This window comes from Gymnogyps californianus, chromosome 1 (assembly GCF_018139145.2).
Source record: "Gymnogyps californianus isolate 813 chromosome 1, ASM1813914v2, whole genome shotgun sequence".
Taxonomy (NCBI): domain Eukaryota; kingdom Metazoa; phylum Chordata; class Aves; order Accipitriformes; family Cathartidae; genus Gymnogyps; species Gymnogyps californianus.
The window spans coordinates 124628364-124655083 of NC_059471.1; the positions used below are offsets into that span (position 1 = coordinate 124628364).

The 26720-nt window shown below is 43.1% G+C and overlaps 1 protein-coding gene across 1 annotated transcript; it reads right to left on the reverse strand.

Annotated features, from left to right (window-relative positions):
* Positions 1–1732: 1732 nt before the first annotated feature.
* TMEM45A (transmembrane protein 45A) lies at positions 1733–21524 on the reverse strand. The gene is made up of 6 exons (XM_050910746.1): positions 21475–21524; positions 9609–9818; positions 7194–7406; positions 6271–6455; positions 3922–4067; positions 1733–2510 (listed from the first exon to the last, which is right to left on the reverse strand). The coding sequence occupies exons 2-6, from the start codon at positions 9796–9798 to the stop codon at positions 2417–2419; spliced, it is 828 nt and encodes a 275-aa protein (XP_050766703.1). The 5' UTR covers positions 9799–9818; positions 21475–21524; the 3' UTR covers positions 1733–2416.
* Positions 21525–26720: the final 5196 nt, after the last annotated feature.

A 26720-nucleotide genomic window follows, 5' to 3' on the forward strand; every position in this document is an offset into this window, starting at 1 on the left:
ATTGAAGAACGGCAAACAATTATTAAGAAAAGTGGTGATCTGTGGCTATGCATCTGCAGTTTCCCGTTTTACATTTCTAAACATAGAAATGTCTGTGAGCCAACTATTCTTGCTTTCCAAAGCAGATTCATCTGGATAGTCTGACACCTGGTTACAAGTGTCACTTCATGATACTTGGCAAAGATCTAAAATAATTTTAAAACATTATCAACTGAAGTCTTCTAAGAAGACATATCAAAGCTCAGCCAGTTTCTCATGCTTTTCTTCCTGCTTAGGTTATCCCTTTAGTTTAGAGATATAGCACCTTAATATTTGTACAGTATTAAATATAATTTATCAAGAAAAGCAGTGAAGAAACTTGCATTGTTCCTGCCTATGAGAAGCAAAGTACTTTCTGAAGATCTCCTTCAGAATAAATGACCTCACTGATTTTAGAAAGGCATTGATAAGCCTGGCGGTCTAAAATTCAGCATTAACAGCATGTGAAACTAAGGAAGGTTCTCCGTGAAAAAGAGAAGGTAAAAGGTGGTCCTAAAAAGGAAGTGAATGTGTATGTTGCATTGAAGGTGAAATAGCTTTAGAGAAAGCCTTTAATTTTTTTTCTGAGTCCTGGGATCCCTTTGAGCTATAAACTATTTTATTGCCTATCTTTTTAAGCAACCAGCTTACTGCAATTAATAATTTTATGCTACTCATTTTTCTGGTTCACACTGAAAAAAGTATAAGGGAAACTCAAAAGTAGAGGGACCAGATCCTACAGCTCTCATTCATCTACCAGAGTCCAGCTCTGCATTCCCTTAGGAGCATCTGAAGATGTGCAAATAATAGAAGGAACACACTTTTGCAGCACCAAACCTGACGCACTGGTAATATTTGAATAGAATTTGTTGTCCTGCACTAGCCTGTTTCTGAAAATAATTAGAAAATAATATTTTTAGAAGGTGTTCTAAAGGGAAAGGCTGTTTTCCAGAATGACCACCTTACCACTGTCAGATATGTAAAAGGGCCCATGGCCACCAGCATGCATCCCGTGCTCAGTCCTCTGGAAAGCAGAGCACACGTGCAGTGGTGCAGCAAGTGCTCCCTCCTGCCCAGCTGCCCGTGCAAGTCTTTTGAAAGATGTGTTAGAGCCAGAGCGATGCTTCAAAACTCCGCCCCATAGGGCCAGTGTGCTTATATACAACATCATTTTCTGATGTCTTTTGCCACCTATCAGTTATTTCCCTTTTGTTGAGGCTGGAGCGCATCCCAAGCTACACTGAGCACTGAGGAGGGCACTCTGGTTTTTACTGGATCAAGACTTCACTTTTAGTGGAGAAAATAAATAAAATTAAAATTTTATTTTAAAATATAAATTTTCAGCTGCTGTGGGTAGCTGATCATGGAGCTACTATGAAGGCAACATCTGCCCTCCCACAGCTCACCATGCAGCTGTGCAGGCTGCCCAGCGCTTGCAGGGGCGACACAGGGAAAAGGATGCAAATCCGTCTCATTCTGCCCACAGATCAGCATTACCCGCTCCTGACCCAGGTGCTGGGTCCAGTCGCATGTCTGCTATGAACTCTGCTGAAATTCCACCAAATTCCACTGAAGGAAAAGAAATAACTTCGGGAAAGAAACTGGCTTTGCAGCCAGGTGCTGCCCCACTGGACAACCCTTGGCTTTTCTGGAAAAGAAGTTGCTCTAGGCACTGAGGGAAAGCACAGCCACTTCACTGCCTTTCAAAGTCAAATGATAGCAAAGAGGCAGGACTATCTAGGCATGAGAATGAATAACTGCAGTGGCTTTTGATCATCATACACCTCTTTGGTCCTCCTACCAAGCTTGGTAGCGTCTCTGTGGGAGTGAACACACTACACGCTCTTCAAGGAAACGCTGAATGGGTTTGCAGTGAGTAGTTCTTTCCATTTAACATAAAGCCACAAGCAGAGACACGAAGGTGTTATACAAGACAGCTGCAAGACTGATGTTTTTATCTTGTTCTGCTGTTTTCCAGGTCTGCACAGTTATTTATCCACAGTTACTTGCAGGGCAACAAGCACGCTTATTTGGACATCCTAATTATGGAAACTTAACAGTCCATTCAGCAGTAGCTGGAAAACATTTTGCTTAGCTTTTAATGAGGCAAACACACAGACTTCATCATGCCACCTTTTCCAGTCCAAGTCTGTCTAATATTAGTCTGGTTTTCTTTGAAGCATGTGATAAGCAAGGTACTAGTGCAACCACCACAAATTGGTACCAAGCTTACCCTCTGCAAATAAAGATGTAACTGTGTAGATGTAGACAGTACTCGGGGGATGATATTTGCATAGCAAGTTGTAGTAAAGAATGAATAAGATGGCAAACAAATCTAGAAATGAGGTATCAGTTAGCCTAATGGTACAGCGGGTAAACTAGTCAAGCCATGTTCATACTAAATTTCATCTTCTGACTCCTGATCTCGTTCAGATGTTTTCAGTAATCCCATTTCCATGGACTGGGACTGTTTAACCTTTGAACGAACTGCCCTGGAAACAACAACAAAAAAAAGTGTTGTCAATAGTAACTCAAAGGCTCCTCTGGCCATTTTTATGTGGTAAAAAACTGTTTAACTCTTGCATCTCATTGGGGAATTAGGATGAATGATTTATGAAGACTTGAAGTGGGCCAGTGTGGAAGACATCGTAAAGAGGAGATAGTGATTTCAAGCAGAATCTGGGCAGAGTTTAACCCCAGGCCTTAATTGTAGATACCTATATTTTAGCATGGGTGACCGTTATACAATGCGAGCATGTACCATGACATTAGTATGTGCTGCCTTTAACAATACCACCTGTATGTACAGCTTGTAAGAGCTTGTTCCTATGGACACATCTAAGAGCGTACACCTTAAGCAAACCTCAGTGTAACATCTGGAAAGTTCAATGTTGTTCAGGTACAAGACCGATAGCTGTGTTCACTTGGAAGAGTACTATAAAGCTGTGAAGAAGAGAGAGTCTGGCCAATCTCCCCACGGACAGGAACTCTGCGCAGCGTGCCGTGATCAGCCTCGGGGGGGCTTGTCTGATGCTGCAGCAGCCGCCATTCCCAGCATCAGAAGGGATGTAAGATTGCTGTCACCTTCTCTGTAGTTGCCATCCTTTACACAACAAACCAGTGACCCAGCCTGGAGTGTCGGTGCCTTTTGGACTGAGATCCAAAAAGACATGGCACCTCCTCGGTTCAAAGCAAGACTGCAAGAACTAGATATGGCCAAAGCACAGTTAAATAGGGCTATTAGGACGGTAGGGGTAAAGCAAGGGGTGAGAAGCATGTTTAGGACAGTGCAGGCAAAGGCCTGGTAAGGTCCGCTGGGCAGAAGGTGATCACACATGGCAGAATCAGGCTCATTTTTGCAACCAAGTTAACTCTGCAGTTGGAGTTTTGTCAGAATTAGCACTGGGTGCAAGGAAAAGGGCTAACTTTAGAAATTAGAGGATGAAACTGGCTAGTGAAAAAGAAATCAGGTCTAATCACAGGAAACTGCTTGCAATGAAACTTGTCCAATAATCTTCAAAGTTAAGTCATGAAGCCTGCTGACTAAGCCACTTGGAATTAGTAGAGATGAGCACTAGGAGAGAAGATGTAGGAAAAAAAGGTCTCTCCTCCTTGTAACTTTTTATGCACTTACAAATGTGTAAGACTGTCAAAAAGAGCTCATTTTATGTGAGAAGCATTATGCTGTCAGAGCTGTACTTTATGAATTTTTTTCCCCTTTCTACTGAAGCAGTGGGTCATGTTGTCATCATTGATTAGCAATATCTATTTTTATTTTACCTTGCAATACAATTAATTACTTTGTGAAAACCTTTTGATTTGTCAGTGAAATTTTTCTAACATAAAGCTCCTGCTAGACGAAATAGACAGGTCTCCAAAGTTTTAGTGTTTCAAGTAACTTACCAGCTGACGATTGTGTAGTTCACTGCAAGTATAAGAAAAGCAAAGGCGTAATGCCAGCAATAGCACATGGTCAGGAACATCATATTAGTATGATCTGTCTGATTCCACTCTGGGCTCCCATTTGGAGGATAGAGCACAAAACCAATCTGTAATAAGATAAAAGATATTTAGCAAACGTCATTTGACGTATATCCTATGCTGTATCATGTATTATCCTACCTATCACAAGGCAGACATTTCATTTTCTTATAGTGCCGATTATTTCTGTGATTATTATTAAAAACAATTTTGCAGTCACACTCAGATGCAATGGATCATTTTACACAGCTTTGTGCAGAAATGCCTTTGAAGATGCAGAGCCAGTTCCAGAGACCCCCTGCTCTTGCCCAGCAAATTAAGGAGCCAGCCCAACAAGTCCTGCAGAGATCACAATTACATACTGTAAGAAGAGGGGCTGGTGCTCAGCCATGTATGGTCTGAACTGCAAGCACATCATGAACCAGCAAACCTGCCCGGCCATTTGCACTGACTCACTTCTTCCAAACAGCATCTGGGAATGTGTTACATGGTTCAGAAGATGAATAATAAATTAATAAATAAAGGTGAGCCATAAGTCTATTTCTTCTGGGTCATCCGTGGAAGAGGTCAAGTTTTGAAGTTAGGTAAAAATGGAGCTTTCTCATCCAAGGCTATAAGTTCATGTGAAATACATAGCTGATTTGTTTATTCAGAGCTGAGAAATATCAAATTCAGATTAATGTATAAACTGGGAAACTAGTAATCCCATGGCTACACAGGGGTCTGCCTTGACAAGCACCGGTCCTCTGTACTGCCTAATGCTCTTCCCAGTCACTGCTCAGCAGTTTAGCTGAGAATTTAAGAGCTGGGAAGAGGAGGAGAGGAAGGAGGAGGGGAGGAGTGCATTTTGCATTTCCATGCAGAGAATTCAATGAATGAGGGTGTTGATGATGCAGAAAGAAAGTCCCTTTACCTTTTACAAATTTGTCATGCTGCAGCCAGTATGTGGTTTTCAGTCACACATATGGTTGAATTCTGATGTGGGTGTGAAAAAAGCCACACTTAAACCTCTTGAATTTTTAGTTCTTCACTTTATTACTTTGAAACAAAAATCACATTGTCTCCAGAGCTAAAGAAATAACTTGTTCTAAAATTAGACTAGGCAGACAACAAAATGGTTGCATCTAGTTCCTCTTCTGTAAAGCTTCTTAAATCACCAAAGAAAAGTTTACAAACAAGAAAATAAAACACCAAGTGCTGCAGCACCAGGTTCTTGAGTTCACTTATAGAAAAATACTGCCGTTTCGGAGGTCTGTCTTCTTGCCAGAGCAAGTATTTAAATATTTGATTTGGTGCTGAGTGTCCAGTTCTCCTAAGGAACAGCAAACGTTTTTATTAATCATGTCTGGCCAGCATATAAAAAAGGGAAGCCAGTCTAGACATACCGGAAAGAAAAATCACTGGAGTGACCTCAGTTCTCCACTATAAGATGAAACACACATAGGCACTAGCGCTCCTATTTCTTTGTTACAAGATCGCAGCAATTCATTAGATTCTCTCTCTTGTTTGACAGCAGAGAAAGGGTCGCTATCAAATATCTATTAATTGGACAGAATCACAAGTAAGTGAAGGCATGGCAGCCACATTTTGAAGAGTCCTTTTAGGAGCCACATCCCTGAAATATAAAAGTTTGGGCTGTTACTTCTGCTCAATTTCCCAAACACTGGAAAAGCAGGAGGCTTTACATCACTCAATCTCTTAATGAGAATTGGGAGCTCAAATACCTTTTAAAACTAGGTTGCCACTGTTGAAATGCTTTTTACAAAGTAGAAAGAGGCAGCCAACATGAAAGATAATTTGCACCTTCATTCCTTTTCATGCAATGTCAATGGGTGCTTTGCCTCACCCGTCCAGTGCTCTGCCAGGCATTTACTCACTGCTCTGGCAGCTGACGGTGGGGACTGTCTTCGTAAAGAACAGCATGTATTGCCAGGCTGTAAAGTCACTGCCATTTGGCTGGCAAATTTTGAATAGGATGTTACAGAGATCAGGGGGGATGTTCAGTCTCAAGGGAGAGCTCAACCAAACCACCTTAGCTTTTTTATTGGTTCAAATAAAAGACACTAGAAGTAAAATAGCTTCTTCGTCTGTAAAACAGATATGATAAATACTTTTATCTCTTTAAAGGGACATTAAGAGTGCATTGTTTTCTATGAATCCTTTGAGGTCTGTGTTTAAAAGGCATATTATATCACCTGTGAAACACCTGCAAAAGGGTAAATGACTAATTTTGGTGAAGGAAGAAATTCCTAAGGCAGAAAAGTGACCTACCTGCCAGAACCAGCTGCCTTGTAATATGCAAAGGCTTGTACGGAGCATCTCTAGCACAATACTGCCACGGAAGAAAACTTCCAGAAATATGCAAATAGCAGCTCCAAAAATAGCAAATAGCAATAACTGATGAACATGAACATCCAGCATGGCTCTCCCATGAAGATGGTAGCAAAAGAGAAAACCTGGAATAAATTAAGTGATCAGTTTAAGATATTTTCTTCCCTTGTAATCTCCCTGCATCTGCTTTTAGAAAACAGTGAACCTTTGGCATTTCTCTTTATGCCAACATCACCTTCTCAGTTGAATTGAGAGTAATTTTTTAAGACTGATGCCTATGTACTGTGTACCCCCACTCTTGAGCTCAGACCAGGAAATTGCATGGGAAGCTGCAGCTCTGTCACCTTTTGTTTAAAATACGTTAACAAAAAGTCTCATTTATCTGTCTCTGCAGTGTAACAAGAGGGATGCTATGAGATATACTGTGTGTACAGAAAACATAAATTGTGTCTCCAGTGCAATTCCAACATGCGATTGCTGTGCAGGTGAATTCCTTCACACTGGCTTTAGCTAACAAGTTGCGTACCATGTCAGTACATACATTGAAGCTTGTGCCCAAGCTACTGAGCACTGACCCAAAACAGGCTTGCGCTGCTATTTGCATAACATTTCTGTTGCTATCTGAGCCAGCTGGGAAAGCACAGATACACCTCTGCAATGTGTGATCATGCTCTGGGCTGCAGTGCTCACAAACCCTCAGCAGTTTACGGAGGGCCAAGACTGATCTTTTTTAAGCATTTCAGGGAGTTAAACACCCAGCTCCCATAGGCTCATTCTCTAAGGCTGATTTGAGATTCCCAGACCAAAGACTGATACCCTTCTGCAAGTTTCACATGCACCTCTGCAGGGAGAGGTAAACTGACCTTCAATAAACACTGCTAAGGAAAGCATCATCCTGTCCATGGCCACTGGCAATGTGTTGGTCCCATGAGCCACGATGTCAACCAACCCTGAAATGCCATAGAAGAGGTACATGGTGGCATGTTGCCAGTTCATCAAGTGATCCCAGTGCTTTTCCTCATAATTATACAACTTCAGATGAGGTCCATCGGGAACAAACTGCTCAGCCACCATTCCTGCACATGAAACGAGAAGTATAACTATTTGTCCTGATACTTAAGGTATAGACTGATGATAAGTCTTTATACAAACAATAGAGGCAACAATATATCCCCACGCAGCATAATGCCAGTCAATTTGGGGCTTAGTCTGGCTGCCTGAGGATTGCTCTGGGTGATGGCTATGTTTTGCTCCCTTCTGCCCAGTTCAGCCATTCCCAATAAAGTTTTTAGCATGTTGTCCAAATTCAAGTGAAAATGCACAGAGGCCTCAAAGATATTAATTTTATACAAGTTTTCAAGAAAACAGGCAGTGGGTGGAGGAGAGATGAAATAAGTTGCTTTGCTGAGGGAAAGACCACAGAGTGAGCTCAAGCGTATATTAAGCATCACATAATCCAGAGAGGAGAAAGCCAGAGGAAACCAGGCTTCAGCTCCACTCCTGGTGGGACTATTTGCATCTTGCAGTTTCCAGCAGTGAAAATGGAGACAGCTATTCTGGGCTGCTTTTTTTTTTAAACAATTGCTATTGTAGTAGTCCTCTGACTGAATTTTTCAGCTGCCTTTCCCAGTAGTTCAAACATGAGTATAACACATGCTGAAGTCCCCAAAAGAAAGATTTACCATTTCCATCCCCTGCAATATGCAGGATGGCAGAGTTCAGACTCTTAATTCAAAGGGGATTTTTCCTATAAAGCCATAAAAGGAAATCCCTCCACCGTACAGAGTTATTAAAGATCCCATGAGAATGTATACCAAGTTAGTATTTGAATTGCTGCTCCACCGCCTCCCTTACCTTGGCCTCTTGGTGTCTTGCTAACTAGCTGCAGTACTCCAGCAAGGGGAAAGTTGCTTTTAGATACTTTATATGATCAATGAAGTTAGGAAAGGGTTTAAAATACATTATGCTTTTAAAACGTTAAAGTTAATTATATTGTTTATAAAGCGTGGGCCAGCATCCTGCTGTATAAGTAGATATGCTGCAGAGGAAATGCAGTGTTTTTCCACCTTTATTTCAAGTTTTCCTAACACAGAAACAGCAGGTTTTACTCCTTCTGCTGCTTTTACTGTTTGTCCTTGCCAGGCTTTCTTGTCCACATTTTTGACTGGAATTGAAATTACCATATGTTAAAATAATAGCTTTTTTTTTCAGGGTGAAAATAAAAACACTAGATGAGTGTTTTAGCTGCCCAACTACCTCTAGACACTGACAGGGAGATTTCTGGGAAAGATGTCCCCACTCACACCTCAAAATGAATGCTATTATTTGGGTTTTGATAATTTTTTAAGGCATATCAAAGTGTATACTGTACACACAACATCATTTTAGTGCTGATGTATCTTAACTAATAGAACTCCCAGAGGGGAAGGAAAAGCAAGAACAAGATTTTGGTGCAGCCTGCACCTTGATTAGAAACCAGGCAACTCTGAACATCTGAAGAAGAGTAGATAGAATCTAAAAATCTAAAAATCTAAAAATTACGATCCTTTTCAACTTGAGAGCCACATGTGCTGAGCTCCCCAGGTCCCCTGTTATTTAGCTTACTTGCTCTATAAAGGTAAATTGCTAACATACAGCCTGCCGGAATGTAAACAAGAACTGGGCACTTCCAGCTGGCTGCACAGCTCACTAAACCATCCCTGTGGGTTTGTACCCAGGCCAGTCCACAACAGAAGGAGAAACAGCCCCACACACAGACCCCGTTGCAACAGTCCTGCAGCAATAAGATCTGGAGTTCAGTCTTTCTTTGTGAATATTTTCACTTTTGAATGACATTAATTAAGAAGCATCTGCATTTACATATTTTATCAATAACTCAGTGGAGGCTACCGACATCTGAGATATAGCTGGATTCTAAATAGAAAAGCAATGCCTCCACAATCTGGTGCTCCCAGTCTGCATGTGAGAGCCCATTGCTTAAATATCTTCTCTCCCTCCCTGAAATAGTGAACAGCATATGAACACTCAGATGGACCAGCTGTGAAGTAGTCAGGAGACCTTAAAGAAGCTCCAGAAGAGCACTATGGATGGAAACCATGTTACAGTGGTAACTATGTAGTTAATAGCAGTAGCCCCACTAGTTCTTAGATTCATGGTGTTTAAAGGACAAAATACCAAACCACAATGAGGTATGTTTTATCAGAGAACAAAATTTAAAAAAAAAAAATTGTTAAAAGGCACAGCCTTTTTGTTGTCTGCCCCAAGTCCACCTTACTTACCAATCAGGGCAAAGACAGCTTTGATGATCCCCTCAATAAACTCCAGGCGCTGAAATCCCGCCCTGGAACCAAGGTAGCAAGCGTTCTTGTTTTTTCGACAGGCGTACTTCAGTGGATACTTCACTGACCACCACAAGCCAAAAAGAAGGAAAAAGCTTCCAGGGAGGGCATGCCCTTTGAAATTGCCCATGGTTTTCTGCTAGGTGATACCTGAAGGTGAAACAAGTGCAGATCGGTTATGAGAATAGTAGGAGAATTCTGTAGGTTATAATTTTGAAGTATCTCCTTGCATACATCAAAAGGGTGTCACTGAATTGAGTACTCACACTTTATTTAAAAATAAATTTGTGTACTTATATTCCCTGGCTGTTCAAAACACCCAGCCAGTCTCCCTAGTTTCATAGCTTTGCAGAACAAGAGCAAGAGATGGAACTGCAAAGCAGCTGACCTGAAATGCAGAGCTGGCAGTTGGTAAGTTAAGAGGAAAAAAGCCACAATACACTATGTCATGCTGTTGAAGTTGTACTAGCAAAAGAGAGAACATGAATATTCACAGTTTGGTTCTTTCACTTTTAGAGAGGGTTTTATGTTTCTTTACTGCACAAGCAGAAATCAAGACAATATCTGACTGAAGGAAAAATTAATTGTATACAGATCCGATGGGTAACTATTCACTAATAAATTGTATTTTTTATTTCAATCCAGATGTCTCATTATGATTTACAAACATGAAGTCGTTCTCAATATTTGATAGGTGAATTATGCACCCACAACTAGATGCATATTATCAAGTATGTCAAGTCCACTGAGTGATAAGGTTATTAGTTGGTCAGTGTCATACAGTCATTTAAAAGCAGTGCCATTAATAAAACCTAGTAATTCTGGTCATCATCCCAACTTTTAGGAGCATTAACTTAGCTCCAATAGCTTCTTCATTAAAATGACAGTTCTAACATTAAATTGCAATTTTTCTTTAAGTTATTATAAACTGAGTTGTTGTGCATCGTGACCTAAAGGCATACTAAATCTTTGTACAAGCAACAATCAAGAATAACCACTTTAGAAGCATTGGCAATCTGTACTTTCTGTTATTATCATTGCTGACTTAAAATCCGATTGCCACACTACACTGGAGCCATCTGGTTATGAATAGAACATGGAGGCTCTGGTATATTTTTCTTTTCAGTAAGTATTTCCTATGGTCAGCTCTGCATAAATAGTTTTAAACTGTGGCTTGTGGGCCATGGAGTACTTGCAGATGGTTCACGTAATGCTGTCTAGTCACGTAGTGTGAGCCCTCTCCTATTTCTGGAGGCTAAACTCCACTGAAAGCATTATTTTTTTTTTTTATTTTTTTAAGAAGAGAAACTTTTCCACATGCACAGGACCTGAAGCTGCCATAAGAGTATTACCCAGCTGCATGAGGAGAGGTGACCTATGTAGCCACAAAGGAGAAGAAAAAAATATGACTGTTCATGCATAGCATGAGGCAGGCTGTGATTTAAACAGGGATGCTGAAGAGGGTCCTGCCCCCACTGCCTGTCTATTCCTCTTCCAGAGCTGATCTCTCCCACTGTAAGGGCTGCAGAAGGGGAGGGGTGAGCTTTAAAAGCTTTCCCTGGATAAAACTCCCCTTACCTAATTTCTAGGGAAGTATTACTGAAGTACAAGAAAAGGGAAACGTGAAACTTGTTGCCCAGGCAAGCCCATTTCCAGATGTGTCCTCGCAGGTATAGGCAGCGCTGGCATCTGCGTATCGAAGCGTCGAAGGAAAGCGTGCCGAGATGGCTGCACCGAGCCCGGGGAAAGCTCCCGGGGAAGCAGTGCCTGCCAGCCATGGGGCAGACAAAGGGGGAATGAGGGACGTGTTTACATATCCTCATGAAACGTAATAGACTCCATTTGGGATTTCTGCTGTGTGGGGAAGGGCTCCTGCATGCCACTTGTTTCCCATCAAGAAGAAAAGCAAGGGTGCCATGCCCAGAGCTGTTGTGGGGGGCTTTGCCTCACCTGGTGGCCGGCTGGCCGCTTAGCAGCAAAAGCTGTGAGGAGGAGCGAGTGGTGGGAGACCCGGCAGGCGGCTCTCAGCGTGGGCACCCCAGCCACCAGGATGGTGATGACCACTTCCATCTCCGCTCGCAAAACGCTGAATTAAGCTCTAAACCTCCCTGGGGTTGAGCATGTGTTAGTGGTGCCAGATTAGCCTGCTTGTGAGCTGAGCATCTTCGGTCCTGGCCCAGGGTGGGCTGGGCAGGGCAGGAGGAGGAGGTGGCAGCCGAGGGTCCAAGGGTCGGGAGAGCCTTTCTCTGCCTCCTCTGCCTCCCTCACCAACCTTAAAATCCCGCTGGGTTGATGCCTGTGTGTTTTATTTGCAGATGGGGAAAGTACTGCTCACTCTCGAGCAGCCTACACTGCAGTCGGGCTCTCAGTGGTGCGGTTGCAGGGCTCAGCCCCACAGGTTAGACCCAGCCCCCGCGGTCTTGCAGAAGAGGTACCTCATTTCAGGACATCTTTAGTTCAAAGAATCTGACCAGCTTGTGCATCACTGCCAGTACTCACTGTGCCATTGTTTGCCTCAAGAAAGGGCAGTATTAACAGGAGCTGAAGTTTTAGATAATCACCTAATATTTGCTTTAAACTTTGAAATACTTCTTTTGCTTTGAAAGCCTTAATTTCTGGTTCTTCTAAAACTTGCTGGCCTGAAAGGCTTTGCTGTCTTTTCAGACACGTTGATTTTTTTCCTTCTTTGAATGAAAGGAAGAGGGGAGGAGTGGGGAGTGGCCTTTCCTCGCCATATGTCTGATTTCACTGAACACCATTCATTAGAAAGACTTTATTCATTAGATATTTTATTATTCACCACGGGTACATAGCACTCCAAATGGAAAGATTTACCCTGTACTCCACATCAAAGCGAGATACTGGATTAAAAAGGTAAATTAAACCTATGAAAAGCCTCCCTCTAGGAGAGTACAGCTGCAGTAAGTCAAATGAAGAACAGTGTGTTAATGTCATTTGTAGTGCACAGTATACAAAACTTCAAAAGTCATTCTCAATCTGTAAATTCACACCTGGATTATCTAGAGCTCTAATCACTGCAGAATTTTTCTGCCCTAAATCTGGGTAATCCATCAAGATACTCTGTTTAAAACTATTTTTTGCCTTTCAAAACAAGGGAAAAGAAGAAAAGGAAAAGACTGATATAGCAGCTACTGCTGCATATCCAATATAAACAAAACAGAACCAGAAAAATTGATTTTTTGCTATAAGCAATACAATCACGTATTATTAGCTTTAGAGAGTGTAAACGTCACTTTGAGTTCATCCAAAGATGTTCAGGATTATTTGTAGGATTTCTGTAGAAAGAGACACATCAGATCTGCCAGCCAGCTGTTGTGGCAGACCTTTGGAACACCGAATCTCAACATGGCTTCAGAAAGGAGTTACACGAATTATACTTTAAATCCTTAGTAAACTTGAAAACATCATGACAGAGCTCGCCTTAAACTGATTAAACTTCACAGTTCATGGATTTTCTCTTATCAGGCCTGAGAGTTTATTTCAGTGAGGCTAGAAGTCAGCTGCCACCACCCGCAGTTTTGATGTGACTGAGAAGTTTTGCCTGCAAGTAAACCAGGTGATATCGTATGGTTTGGGGGCTTAGTATGACACTGAGGACACGGCGAGGATAAGCGGAGCCTCCCCTGCAGGAAGATCACTGCGGGGTCAGGAGGTGGATCTGGGAGGTGTGAGGCAGGGGTGCAACGGGAGGTGAAAGGAGAGGAGGACAGGATGGCAGGCTGCTGCCTTTCCGCGCTGTGCTTTGGCATCCCCCTGTGCAGCCCGGGACAAAGCAGCTCCTGCCAGCTCTTCTGCACGGCTTGGGAGCCAGCCAGTTTTGGTATCTCAGGTGCTATTTATTGGATAAAGATGGCATCAGCGTGTTACGACAATACCTAATAAATTTGAGGGTTTATTTTTTACAGAGCCTTATCCCATAAGCTAGCAAACAAATCACTGGAGGACTGATGTTGCAAGATGTGCAAATCCCAGACCCTCTTTTATCCTCAGTGATTTCAGCCAGGGGTGCTGGCGGAGCCACAGCCACATTCTCAGCAGCAAACTTCCCTTGCTGCCCACCACCTTCCCTAGAGCGCATCATCTGCCAGAGACGCAAGCATAGAAAATCCTGAGGCTGCCCCACAGCTGGGCGCCATGAGGTCTGGGTTCGGCCATGCAGGGTCTGCCCACACTCCCTCCACTGCCCACCAAAGCCACCCAGTCACACCAGGTGCTGCATGCGTACCTGCTTGCACAACCTCAACCCTGTCCAAATCCTGCTCCTAACCCCTCCAGGCAAAGCCAGCAGTGCTGGTGCCTACAAGAGGCACGCAGACAGCTGGCATCACCCGGCCACAGCCCTCACCATGGATGACAGGGTTTGGCTTTGCAGCAACCGTACGCAGACTCCCTGACTGTTGCTGATCGAATCGCCACTGTTACCTGCTGTGTGCACCCACAGGATCCCTGCAGGCTCACTCAGCTTTTCATGTCTCCACCCTGAAGCCTCACCACCCATGACCCTTCCACCACCACCACCAGCCATGGAGCGGCAGCAGCCAGGGCACCAGTGAATTTTGGACTCTGGCAAAGCAAATTTTGGACTCTACTTGGGGGAAGCTCCCTCCCCGCCGACCAGCAGGGCTGCCACCCTGAGAAGCATGCCCAAGAACCAGACGAGACGCATGCTCCAGCCCAGATTCAGGCTTTCCACAGCAGGTACTCCTTGAAACCCCGCTCTTGGGAGGATGTGGGGCATGCCAGGAGGGGAGGCTGCTGTCAGGGTTCAAGGGCACCCATGGGCCTTAATTGCCCCAAGCAGCCTCACCCAGGACCCCCACCCTGGCACCCCTGCCTAGGGGCCCATGGTCGCAGGGCAACTGGAGAAAAAAGGTAATTAGGCGTAATTATGGCAATACACTCAATTGTCGAGGTAGTTTATCAATTTTAAGTAGCAGGCAACGTTTCTGCAGCTGGTTGGAATAAGGAACAAGAATAATTTACAGGTGCCTATGAATGTGAGATGCTTTTTTTTCATGTGTGAGAACTCCAAGCACAGTTTTTCTTGCAATAATCACAGAAAGCTCTGCATGATTCAGGCTCTTCCAGCAATTAGAAAGCTCCATAGTATTGCAAACGTGTTTTACACTCAAACTTTGCCCACCAAATATAGGTTGTTGACGGTTGCCCACAAATTCCCTAGGTAGCAGTAATGCTTTGTGTACCTGGGGTGTTCATCCCTCAGTTCAGGCTGCATCTTACTCCTTGGAGTCAGAAGGGAATATGGGAATCTGCTGGCAAAGGAGGGGATGAGCAAAGGCAGTTTCCAAGTGAGCATTCAAGAAAAGTTGTGCATTTTTGTGGGTATTAAAAGCTGCCTTTTTAGCCTGAAAATTATCATCTCACACCAGCAGAAGCATGAAAAGAAGGCAAGAAACAGAGTTACATGATTGATTTAAACATCTTCTGACTTTTTTGGGAGGGATGTTTCATAACATTTACCAGTTTGATTCCTGATCTCTTGAGGCTGCCCATGTGGGGACTAAGGCAAGACTTGCAAGCAGTATGGAGAAACTAGCTATACCACCTGGTTACTCAGGCGGCTTCTCAATCGCTTCTTGAAGAACTAGATTAGTTTCCCTTTTTCCCCCTTCTCCCTTTAAAAAAAGTCAGGGGCTTAGGCAGCATAACCTGTACTGGATGGGGACACAAGCAGTAGCTGAGCTAGAGCAAGCTCTGCAGCAGGCAGCTTCCCTTCCCTGCACATTCTCCTGCCACAGCAGTATGCCTTGCAATTTCCTGTGTTTATCAAGCCCTGGGGGATATTAAAGAGGACTGTCAACCAGAAATGTGTTTTTTTTCCAGAAATGACACAAGTTATGAGGCCACAAACTCTGCTGCAATGCATTTGGTTCTGCTACAGAACCATATGATAACAAAAGTTAAACCCAAAGACTAAACGTTAGCAAATTTACTGCAATGGTAAAACTGAAGCGTTATTTTTCTCCCATACACTAGATTAGGAAACAATGATGTGGAGTTTATAATATTTGATACAAAATGTTTATTTATCCATAACAGCCGCAGGAATCGATCATGATCTCATAATGAATAATGCACCCAGATAAGAGGAGGAAATAACACATTTGTAGAGACTTTCTAATCAGTGCACAAGCTGTGATCATACAGCTTTTACCGAAAACTGGAATCCAGCAAAGTTGAATGCATCTAAGACAAAGAAAATCACAGACAAGTTTACTTCAGTACCGAAGTTTCCTACTTGCAGTTGCAGATGTATTCACAAGGCAAATGCCTTTTATCCTGCAGCCATTAAATTGTAAACATCACGGAGAGCCACGCTGATCTGAAAAACAATGTCTGCTGTAATTACTTTGTTCACTAAATGCGCTACTGATTTCATGTCATGACTAAAAGCATTTCAGCAACTACAGCCCCACGTTTCCAGATGAGATCACTGCTCTGGTGTTAAGGAAATACTCAGCTGGCACCTATAGCTCCTTCAGAATTAAACTGGAACTAAGTACTGTGTATGCTAATGAAAGCAGGACTCAAGACTTCTTGAAATGCTAAAAAATGACAGTATAGCCTTGATATTTTTGGCTTAAGGGTGTGGGAGATAAAGATTTTCAGGTCAAAAAAAAATGTCATGAATAGGTGTCTCTGAAGCCTGTAAAAGAAAAATTCAACCCTTGATAAAATCTTCAGGCCTACAAGACAGGGGTGAAAACCAAAAATCCCAAAGAAGTAATGACCAGAAATCTATATACTGGCCTTAGAAAGGAGGGACTCCAAGACACAATCTCTCATAGTGCTGAGTCTGAGCCCACAGCCTGAACTACTCTTTTTTTTTTTCAGTGTCTTGCATCTGTCAACAACACTCCCTTCCCAGATACTTGTCCTTCTTAGCCCTTTGAGTGCTCCTCACTCTGTTTTTTCATCTCTCATGACCCTCCGTTTTCTGGCTTTCTTTCCCCTTTCTCTGTGCATCTGCTGACTCTGTTTCTGCTCCCATAGCCGAGCAGGCTATCTCCAGGGGTTATCCAGGGACAACAAACACTCCATAATAGTCTTACCATTGGCTCTTGATATCAGAGCAGCTGCTAGCCTGTGGATATGAAATTTTTGGTCTTCAGGACTGCCAAAATTTGGAGCCTTTTATTCAGATCACCACAAGTACAAAAAACATGCACACAAAAAATTAAATCTTGTAATTGCATGGGATACTTAAACGTCATTTTTTCCTATGAAAGATTCGTAATTTCTTTATTGGCCATAAAACCTGGTATTTCCTAGCACTGCCTGAAATAAAGGGTAAAATAGCACGGGTATGTGAGTAAACTATTGCAGGTATGAGAGTGCTACCTCCTGCGCGAGTATGTTTGGCTTCAGCCACCGCAGCCACTTCCCTGCCCGCAGGAGCCCAGCGGTAGCCGCTGCCTCCTGTGGGGTGACCTTCCAGCTGTACCCTCTGCAGAGCAGCAGTTCCCTTCCCCTCAGAGGGTCACAGCAGACTGCTGCCCTCAAAGTGAGGTGCTGCCGAGGCACGGCTCCTCCCAGCCCAGCAGACTCGAGCAAGTTTTTGATTGTGTGTGGCAGCAGCTGAGCACTGCCAGACAGACGGCATGGTGGAAGGACGTGCTGCGACTTCCCACTGCTGTGCTGCGGGAGCTCTTCACTGACATCCGAGACTGGCTCCCCTTTCCAGTCCACCTAGCGCTGGGCTCAGCTAGAGCTCGTAGTGCTTCCTGATTTTAACCTGAATTGTGCCAGCTAGTGAAATTCCTATATGCTTTCTCTTTTTAAAGTCAATTCCTTTTATTGTCTTTAAAACAGTCAGAGTCACTTCAATGCACGAGCTTTGCAGGACCCTAGGTATTCCTGAAGCTCCATGGTTAAGCAGAGGTCACACTGCCAGTAAGAAGATTGCTCCTCGGATACCCAACAAAAACCAATTTTGTAGGGTGTAATCCCTGGCTCCTTCTTCTAGTTCCAGGTGTGCTCACCTACAAGTTCTCTGCTTCTTGGTAGACAGGTTAGGAAAATGTCAAGAGAGCAAAAGTTTGATATAACAACTGATGATTTAGAGATCAAAGCCCTGCGCTGGAGAGGAAATGAAATAAAATATGGTTTGGTTTCTGTTGGCATCCCTTTTATGGACCTCCTCCTACAGCATCTTAACAATACACTCAGGACTTCAGTGGAATGATCTCGTAAGACAGCAAAGCTGACAGGACCACTAGACTATGACAAATATTTGTAACAAATACTGATGACCACTTGGGCTGTGAAAGATCCTGCATTTGACACTTACAGAGCTCTTTACAGACTGTTAGAAGTTGTTGCAATTGTTATTTATGTTTCCAAATACTTCTTGAAGACAAGAAGACACAACCCAAAAAAAGGGGGGGTGTCTACTGAGAAAACTCAGTGTTTGAGTGGTCTAAAATGGTATTTTCCACCTGCAAGGAAGCCAAGTCTGAAAGAGAAAAGTGAGGAATTCTGTTCTTGGGAGTGGGACAGCTCTTCAGGTATGAAGGACAGGGCTTGCTGACCTCAATATGATTTATAATTCTTTGGTTGCAAGGGTTGCTCCCTTACCGTAACTACCAGTGACTGTGCAGAAAGGGCATTAAGATTTCTCTTCATTATGTACAGTACCAGGTATTGGGGTGAATGAAGCCTTTGAATGAGAAATATTCATTTCTCTGGGATATTAAAAAGAAGACCATGTTTCAAAGAATTGCCAAACACTAACAAAACATGGTAAGCAGAAGTGTCATGCTGTGCTGTGCATAGTAGTAAGCTTTCATCTTAAGGATAGTCTTAAGTTGACAAAAACGGGAAGGGAGCTCATCTCAACAAATGCAAGTGCATTAATAAGTCCTTGATGGTGTTCACAGGAAGGACTCAGTTTTCTTACCAAAAAATTACAAACAGGCTGAGTTAGCCAATGTGATGCTCATAACAGCTCATACCTGGGCAACAAGCAGGTGACACTTGTAAGAGCTGAACTTCTCCTGTCCCCTGCTAGGGAGGAGGCTGGAAACCAGGGGCACATGTGTCCAGAATATTGGCTTCTAGTGGGACACTATGCTGCGTTTTGCTGTCTCCTCCTGCTGAGATCCAGCCACTTGTTCTTGAATCTCTGCTTTCTGAAGTTACTCCATTAAGTGATTCATAACCTTCAGCCATCCTGTCTGTCTGTGGAGTACAGTGAGGTAGTGTGAGCCCTCAGGGCTCTTAGATGGCAAAGAAAGTGATTCAAAATAAATGTTTAAATCTCATGGATTTGGATGCTGTAACCAATTATATGAGCGCTTAGGGCTTGCAACATTGTGTTGTGATAAGAAGAAAAAAAAAAGATAAAAAGCTTTCTTGTCAGTAATTTCCATAAAGTCACGCAACAGAGCAGGTGGGATTTGCACCTAGAGCTTTGCCTTGGCTGACTTGCCTTTGTACCTCGAAGTTTTCTCTGCAGTCTTGTCTGTCAAGATCAGGGTGCTTGATGTACTGCTTGTCACAAGGGTGACCAAATGCACTGCCTCTACCAACTATTGCTTGGGGGAAACACACTCTCAACAGCAGAAAGCTGTGTGGATCAGAAAAGCAAGAGAAACACTAATGAATAAATGGGAGCGTTGGCAAGGCAGTCTGTAACATTGATAATAGCTGGGAGAAATGGCTGTCTGAGTTAGCCCAGCTAGAAAAATCAAAATGCATCAGAGAAACAGGTATAGTTCCTCTTTATGGGACCACCTCATACTCACTAAATGGGAATGAGCTAGTGCTAATGCAACATTAGCAGAAACTGAAGAGTCCTCCATAATGCAAGGCTACAGTAGCAGCGGCTTCAGTTCCTGCTGCCCCTCAGATGACAGAATTAATGGAGGGAGCAAGAGTAATGCTATGGAGTAGGAGCTTTGTAATTCAATCAGACCAGCAGCCGCAGCAAGGGGCTGTATCCTCTTCCAAAACCACTGGCATTACAGATGCTACACTCTGTATCTTAGAAATGTCTCAACTGCAAGGTCATGTGGAGCAAGAGTTTTAGGAATTTTGCTCAGATAGCATTAAAATGTTATAGCAGGCCCTGATTTAGGCATAAATTGATTAGAAGGGACCTAAGTCTCCTTTTTGTCTTCTGGGGCAAAAAGCAGTGCCAGAACTCAAGGTCTGGCTCATGCTGCACAATAAGACAGGAGTGCCACAGTAGAGTAGCACTCTACTAAAACTAAGATATTTCAAAAACAATGTTTAATTATGTATAATCCCTGGGTTTAGGAACTTGCCTTGCTCATAGCTAGGAAGAGACGATCAAAATGACTACTGCTGCCAACTGCAAGTGAGCATGAGCATGTTTGGTCACATCTAAGAAATAGAGTAGGAGCCAGTTGATGAGTTTTGACACTGAGAAGTCTTGATTCATGTACGTCTTCAGACTGGAAACAAGGGGCCCATTTTTGTGCTGCTGCACTGGCCCTTTGCAGTACTGAGTAAAATGATATTTCCAGGCAGATTTGGTGTGCAAGAAAAGAGTAAACAGAGAGCAGTTTGCCTAAACACAGGCATAAATATTCAAGCCGTTCCTCAAGGTTCATTTGACTTTTCTTCCCCAGCAGTTATTTCTACCCACACTCTCCACAACTGAGAGAAATCTGTTTGGTTTACCCAGCTCCATTTGTGAAGAGAAAAATACAGGAAAAGCCCACATAAGCAACCCTGAAAAGCAGCGAAAAACATCTGAGTGAACTTCAGAAAGGTAACTCCAGAGTCAGTGATGAATTTGCATCTAAAATGGATATTGAATACATTCCTTTTACAAATTACAAAGTACTTACAGTGACTTACGGTGCAACATATGCCATAATTTAAAGAGGTCTACAGAAACAGTAATATAAGGTGATGCAAACAAGGTTATACATACTGCAGAAATCACAAGTCCTAGGTATGTAAATGCATAGTAATCATCAAATACTCAGCTGAAAAATGAAGAAGCATAAATACTTTGGTTTTAAGTACTTCAGTTCCTAAGCTCTGAAATTTCAGAAAGCCACTTATCAGAAACATAATGAAATGTTTGATACCATGTCAAGTATTAAGTGCTATTAGGAGAGCGGAATATGATTTATTGCTGAAAAATTGAAACAAAATGGAACATATGCAGGGACTGAAAGTGTTTTTCCGAGGGTTATTCTGTTTTGAAATAGAATAGAGAGGCTGAGATAATCTAATTTTAGGGTTTCTCTCATATAGTAAGGAGTCATGGCTACATTTAAATTCTCTTGATTTTGCCTGGAAATTCAAGTTTGGACATGCATCTCCATTTGAGACATCCAAGAAGGAGGGAGGGAAGAAAAACACGCAAGAAACTTAAAACTAAACCGAACGTTTTATTCACATCCCTAACACTTAATCCCCCCTTTGTTTAACGATCCAGAACCACCGTTGCAAAAACCCTTGCACATGGGGTAAAATACTCCGGATGTCTGCAAGGGCTACAGTCGTATTTTAACACCAGCAACCTTCGCGAAAGCTATTTCTGATTCAAAAGTCCCGTCCGCGCTTTTTACCTCAGGAGTCCCCCCCATGGACCGAGTTAAGGCAAACATGGAGTAGTTGTTGTCCTTTCACCCGGGAATATTAAACACCCCCCACCCCCTGCCCCCGCCGCCGCCCGCCCTGCCTTCACCCCGCGCTGCCCGCTCTGCGCGGGGGCGCAGCCTGCACGGGGGCGACCGCCAGCCTTTCCCGCACCCGGGGCTACAGAGAGCCGGGCTGCCCTTACCTGCGCCGCCCTGCTCCCTCGCAGCCTCTTCCTCCGCCTTCTGTCGGCCCCGCCAAGGGGTTTCGCTGCCGGCCCGGGCGAACCCCGCGGCCGCGGGACCCTCCAGCTGCGGCCGCCGGGGGATGCGCCGCGGCCGCCCCAGATGTTTGCGGCGCGGCCGCCCAGATGTTCCCCTGGCGGCCCCGCGGGGGGCGGGCGGTTTCCTCCTCGCCTGGCCGGGGAGGACCCAGGGCAGAGCCAAATAAAAGGGGCTCGGGGAAAGCGAGGATTCCGCGGGATCCGGCGCTGCCCGGTGCCCGTCCCCCCCTTCTGCCCCGCTTTCCAGGAAAAGCAGCCGGGAGCGGGCAGGGCTGGCGGCGGGGCTCAGGGCCGGAGGTAGCGGCTCCCGCTAGCCCGGGTAGGCTAGGAAAACTAGAAAAAGTGGAGAGACTTTCTGACACACAAACCTTCCTTTGATCGCTGCATATAACAGAGGCTTTTTTTTTGTTTGCCTTCCCCCCCCCCCCCCCCATGGTTTTCTCCACGAAAATGAGCACCCGTGGCTGTAGTTCCTGTAATTTCGCAGGAATGTATGGCAGAGCCCTGAATCCAAAAGAAGAATTTCTAAAAATAAAATTGAAAGGGTGAAGCCACAGTTTTATTTGCAAATGTCATGCTGTAGTAAACGGTGTTAGTGACATTACCGAATCATTCACAGTATAATGAAAGGCAGCTTATACTGCACCACCTCTGTTACATTAGTCAGCAGAGAACACCAATGAAATCCTCAAATCTTACATATGGAAAAATCTTCCTTTGAGGTATTTGCCAGGAAGTTGTGATAATCAGGTTTTGAAGCCCTGTTTAAAGTACACCCGAAGCCTCCCTGACCCCTTCCACCCTGTCAGCATCAAGCTCTTGTGTTGCCAACCTCCCCTGTGGCTGTTGAAATAGCCAAGCCAAGGTGCAACTCTCCCCACCAGCTAGTCATAACTTGGGCTAAATTCTGAGACCCTCCCAAGTCCCCTAATTTAAGATTTCTGCTTTTCAGGATCCAAAAGCTTTTTGCTTTGGGAAATCTGTGGATGAAGTTAACTCCGTGTAAAGATTAAAACTTAGATCAACAGTGCATTTCTGTTTGACACTTTTTCACCTTCAGTTATCTTCTCAGACAGCTCCGTTCATGCCTGTCTCTTTAGTATGAAGTGACACTTTCACTATCAGAGAAATAGTACTCCAGCAAATACCCTTCAGCATCTGGCAAGCAGATGCCTTTGCAGGTTGGGTGATGTAATGAGTACAGAGAAAAAGGCAATTAATATTTTCCAGAAGGACCACCTCTCTGTAAACAGTGTTTCAGAAATGCAGCCTCTGTGGCAGCTGCTCCTCTTGCCTGGTCTGAGCGACTTCTTTTGCAATTTTTTTTAGATGGCAGAATGCATCTTGCGTAATGGCATTTATTCCTACCTAATGGATATCCTTCTGTTGCAGAAGAGTTTTCAGTTAGACTGAGCTAAATCAGTCAATGAAACTGATAATTGTAATTACCTCATCTATTTACCACTGGTTTGATGTTTGTCTTGGCAGTGGAGCAAAAATTGCTTCCTGGGATTCCTCACTTCCATCCATACTTAAGATGACTTAAAAGTGATTCTAAGTAACGATTGGTGTCTCCAACGCCAAAAACTTCAATTAGCATCCCAGAAACCCTGCAGGGATTCTGCACTTCTGTGAGGACCATTGCAGTGTGCATTAAAGTAACCACAGAGAAGTCCATGCATAGAATATTCTATAAAACTGTTAGGGACTACAGAAACAACAAAGCATCCTTTGCAGTTTTTTACCAAAGGTCAACAAGAGGCCAAGAGCACTGCTACATGCAGTCAAGTTCAGACCTTCCTTCATTTTCATCCTATTCATTTTACCTTATTCCAAAGTTAGGAAATTAATTCACCGTACCTGTTCCAAACTTAGGATACATGCCTGACACACAGGCAGGCAATTGAGCCCTTCCCTAGCTGGAGGAACAGAGCATCCACCCGTCTCTGAAAGGGGTACGTGTGCTTCCCAAACTCTCGTTGGTCAAAGGAGACAAGAAAGTATGTAACACTTGTCTTGCTTGCTGGGACAATGTATTCTGAGAATTAATACAAACAAGGGCAAATACCTTAAAGAAAATTTAAATATGTAAAAATTAAGTAAAATAAGTGAAAAAGACTTGCTCAGATCACAGCTGTTTTCCTGCCTGTTCAGGATTGCTTTCTACAATACAATTGTAAAAGACAATTAAAATTACTAATAGATCCAGTTTACTAGTTTGTAACTAATAACATATTGGATCTATTCCACTTTTCTTCCTGCTCAATGTGTCCATCAGCAAAAGAACAATTGTCTTTAGATGCTTAACGTTGTAGTGAGTGTTAGGTCTGTGCTATGAATGATTCTGGACAACCATTCAATATTTGAATGGCATGGGTTTGATGTGATTAACATTGCTTTTGCTCTACGTTAAAATGACCACGTCATCATACTGTGTATCCTCTCTGACTCAGTAAGAACAAGCTATCAAGTAACTGCAGATAAAAACTGTGGTTTCTAAAATAGAAAAGCAAGATTTTCCGAACAATACAGCCCAGGTGCATAATTTATGTCTGCCCATCTGACAAACAAACTTATTATTTCCATATGCCCTTGTGTCCTCCTGGCTTTGCCTGGAAAATTCCTTCATAATTGGGAATTCCTCCATTCTTGCTGGAGTCAAAATAAATAGCAGCCACAAAAATCATTAAGGAACACACTTTAAATAAATCTCCATTGGGCTTGAGTCCCTAAGATGCTTGCAAATGAGACTTTTTATAGGCATTTGTTTGGTTGTTCACTGCTGATATTGAGCATTGCACCTGAAGCAGCTCATAAAAACATTTCTTCGTGGCTAAGCCTAAATGCTGTGAGATGAATTTGCAAGTAGTGCTTGAACCGCTTTTCACAGGAATTACCTGAATGAAACATTACAAGGCCAAATGTCTGTGGCTCCAAGCCCCACAGATCTATTACATTGCACTTAATACGGCACCTAGCTCTTTTACTTCATCAGGGTTATCATAGGTATCAGGCACTTACATCAACCATATCTCTGTACTTCACCATTTTCCACAGTCACACATCTATGCCTTGATCCAAATACTCATGAACACGTTGTAGACAAATTAGAGTTATACATGTTTTGGGATTACTGTAACACCTGCAGTTTGGCCCAGAAGGCGAGTGGTAGCGCTTGGAGGCATGTGAGCAAGTTTCAGCCTAGCGACTTGGGGTAACGGCACCTTTAGCAAACGGTGGAAGCAGACGCCACCGTAACCTTGCTCTCCGAGCTGTTTCCACAGGGCCTTCGCAGCCGCGCTCTGTGCCTTTGGCCTTTGCCGCTCTTACCCTGGCTGGCTGCATTCATGCCAGCCTGCTTCCTGAGGAGGCCACCTGGCCTCCAGCACGGTTATAGAGTAGAGATGCGCAAGATTGTGGCCTTGCACAGTCAGGGGATGAAGCTAACCATGGACCTCCTGAGCCCAGTACAGTCCAACCGGACACATTCATGACAGGTGTCTGTCTGAAAACTGAAGTGAAATGTCTATCTGCTCCCTTGGACACTTCAAGACTAAGATGTGCTGTTTGTAGGTATCTCTGTAGCACCACATCTAATTTATAGCTGATGAAATGTAGCATATAAGTGTAGCTGACACTGATAAAATAATTGTTCTCCAGACAGAGTGCCCAGAAAGTTAAACAAATAATTCTGGCCTTGCAAAGTTTATGCAAGAGTTGAAAAAAGAGCAAATACATGCATTGGCTATGCCTTGAGGAAAGCAAACATTGACATTCTGTTTTCAATACAACTTGTAACAAGCAAAATAAATAAAAAGTGAATTTCAATACAGAGACCCATCTTATGACAGTTCAATTTTTGGAGTGCTAGTAGGGATATTTGCTCTTGGATGGATTTAGAAGATACAGATTTACATCTGTGAAGTTTAAAAATGCTTCTAGGCCTAATTCTGCCATCAGTAAAAAATGTAGTTACATTATACATAGCATTTAAAAAATCAGTAATTTTTATAATTATTAATTATGTTGTTGTTATTTGAAGTGCTTTTTGTTTTTTTACAAGTAGTCTGTGTAAGAAACTTTCAAGAAACATTTTTTTCAAGTTTGTATCCTTTCTGTGCATTAATCAGCAATTTGTCAAGCTGACTCCTAGCATATAAAAATGTATCCTCCCTTATGAAAGTCTTTCATCTAGAAGAACATGCAAAAACAATCATGGAGAAAAATAGTCGAAAGAGCTCATCTTACTCCTGTCTGCATTAAGAGAGGAACAGCAATGACTGCAGGTGCAATACCTGAAACAATCTATAATTCATGGGTAACTGGCTATGTTTCAAGTTGATTGGAGTCCTTTGAACTAATCTAGCAATTTGGTATGGGGAATTCAGTGCAATAAAGCCAGAAATGCCATGTGTCTTAACTGTAACAGTTTTCTCCCCAGACTTCTGCATTTCTGTATAATGATGATTCAGAACAGAGAAATCTGGGAAAAGCAGAAGCACTGGGAGAGAGTAGTTTGCAGAGCCCGAATATTTTTCTTCTCAGAGCATCAGTACTTGAAATTAATGTATGCCTTGACACTGAGCGCTGTGCAGGTGAGGTCTTCTACAGTACAAACACGTATAAAAGTGATGATCCCTGTCCCCACATTGCAGATTAAGAATCTTTGCTTATTCTTTCCTTGTCATGTATCAGCTGAATAAGAGCAAAGATGATTTTTAAGGCTGCCAATGCCACCACAGAAGTTTGAAATGTGGAATGATGTTTCTTTTTACTACACTTCAGTGCATGAAGTAAATTTTGAATTAGAAAGTAAGAGATGATTCATGCTGGGGAAAATGATGTGTGCTAACCTGGCATTTTTTGTTGGAGGAGGGTCAGCAACAGGTTAGTTGAACAACGTCTACAACAGTGTAACTTCTCAATAATGTCAGGCAGTAGAGAGCTCATCTGGTGTACTCACTTGGGGTCAAATACCAAGCCAAGTCCTAGTTTATCAGTTTTTGCAGAAGTTGGGACGTGGAAATATAAAGCAGAGGGCTGTGGGAAAACATGGGATAATCTGCCAGCTGAGGAAAGAAACAGCGGCTGCAAGAACTAGAAACTTTCCCTGCCTCCGTCAGGTTCCTTGGTCGTTTCTAGATGAGTTACCTGCATGTCTGTGTTTG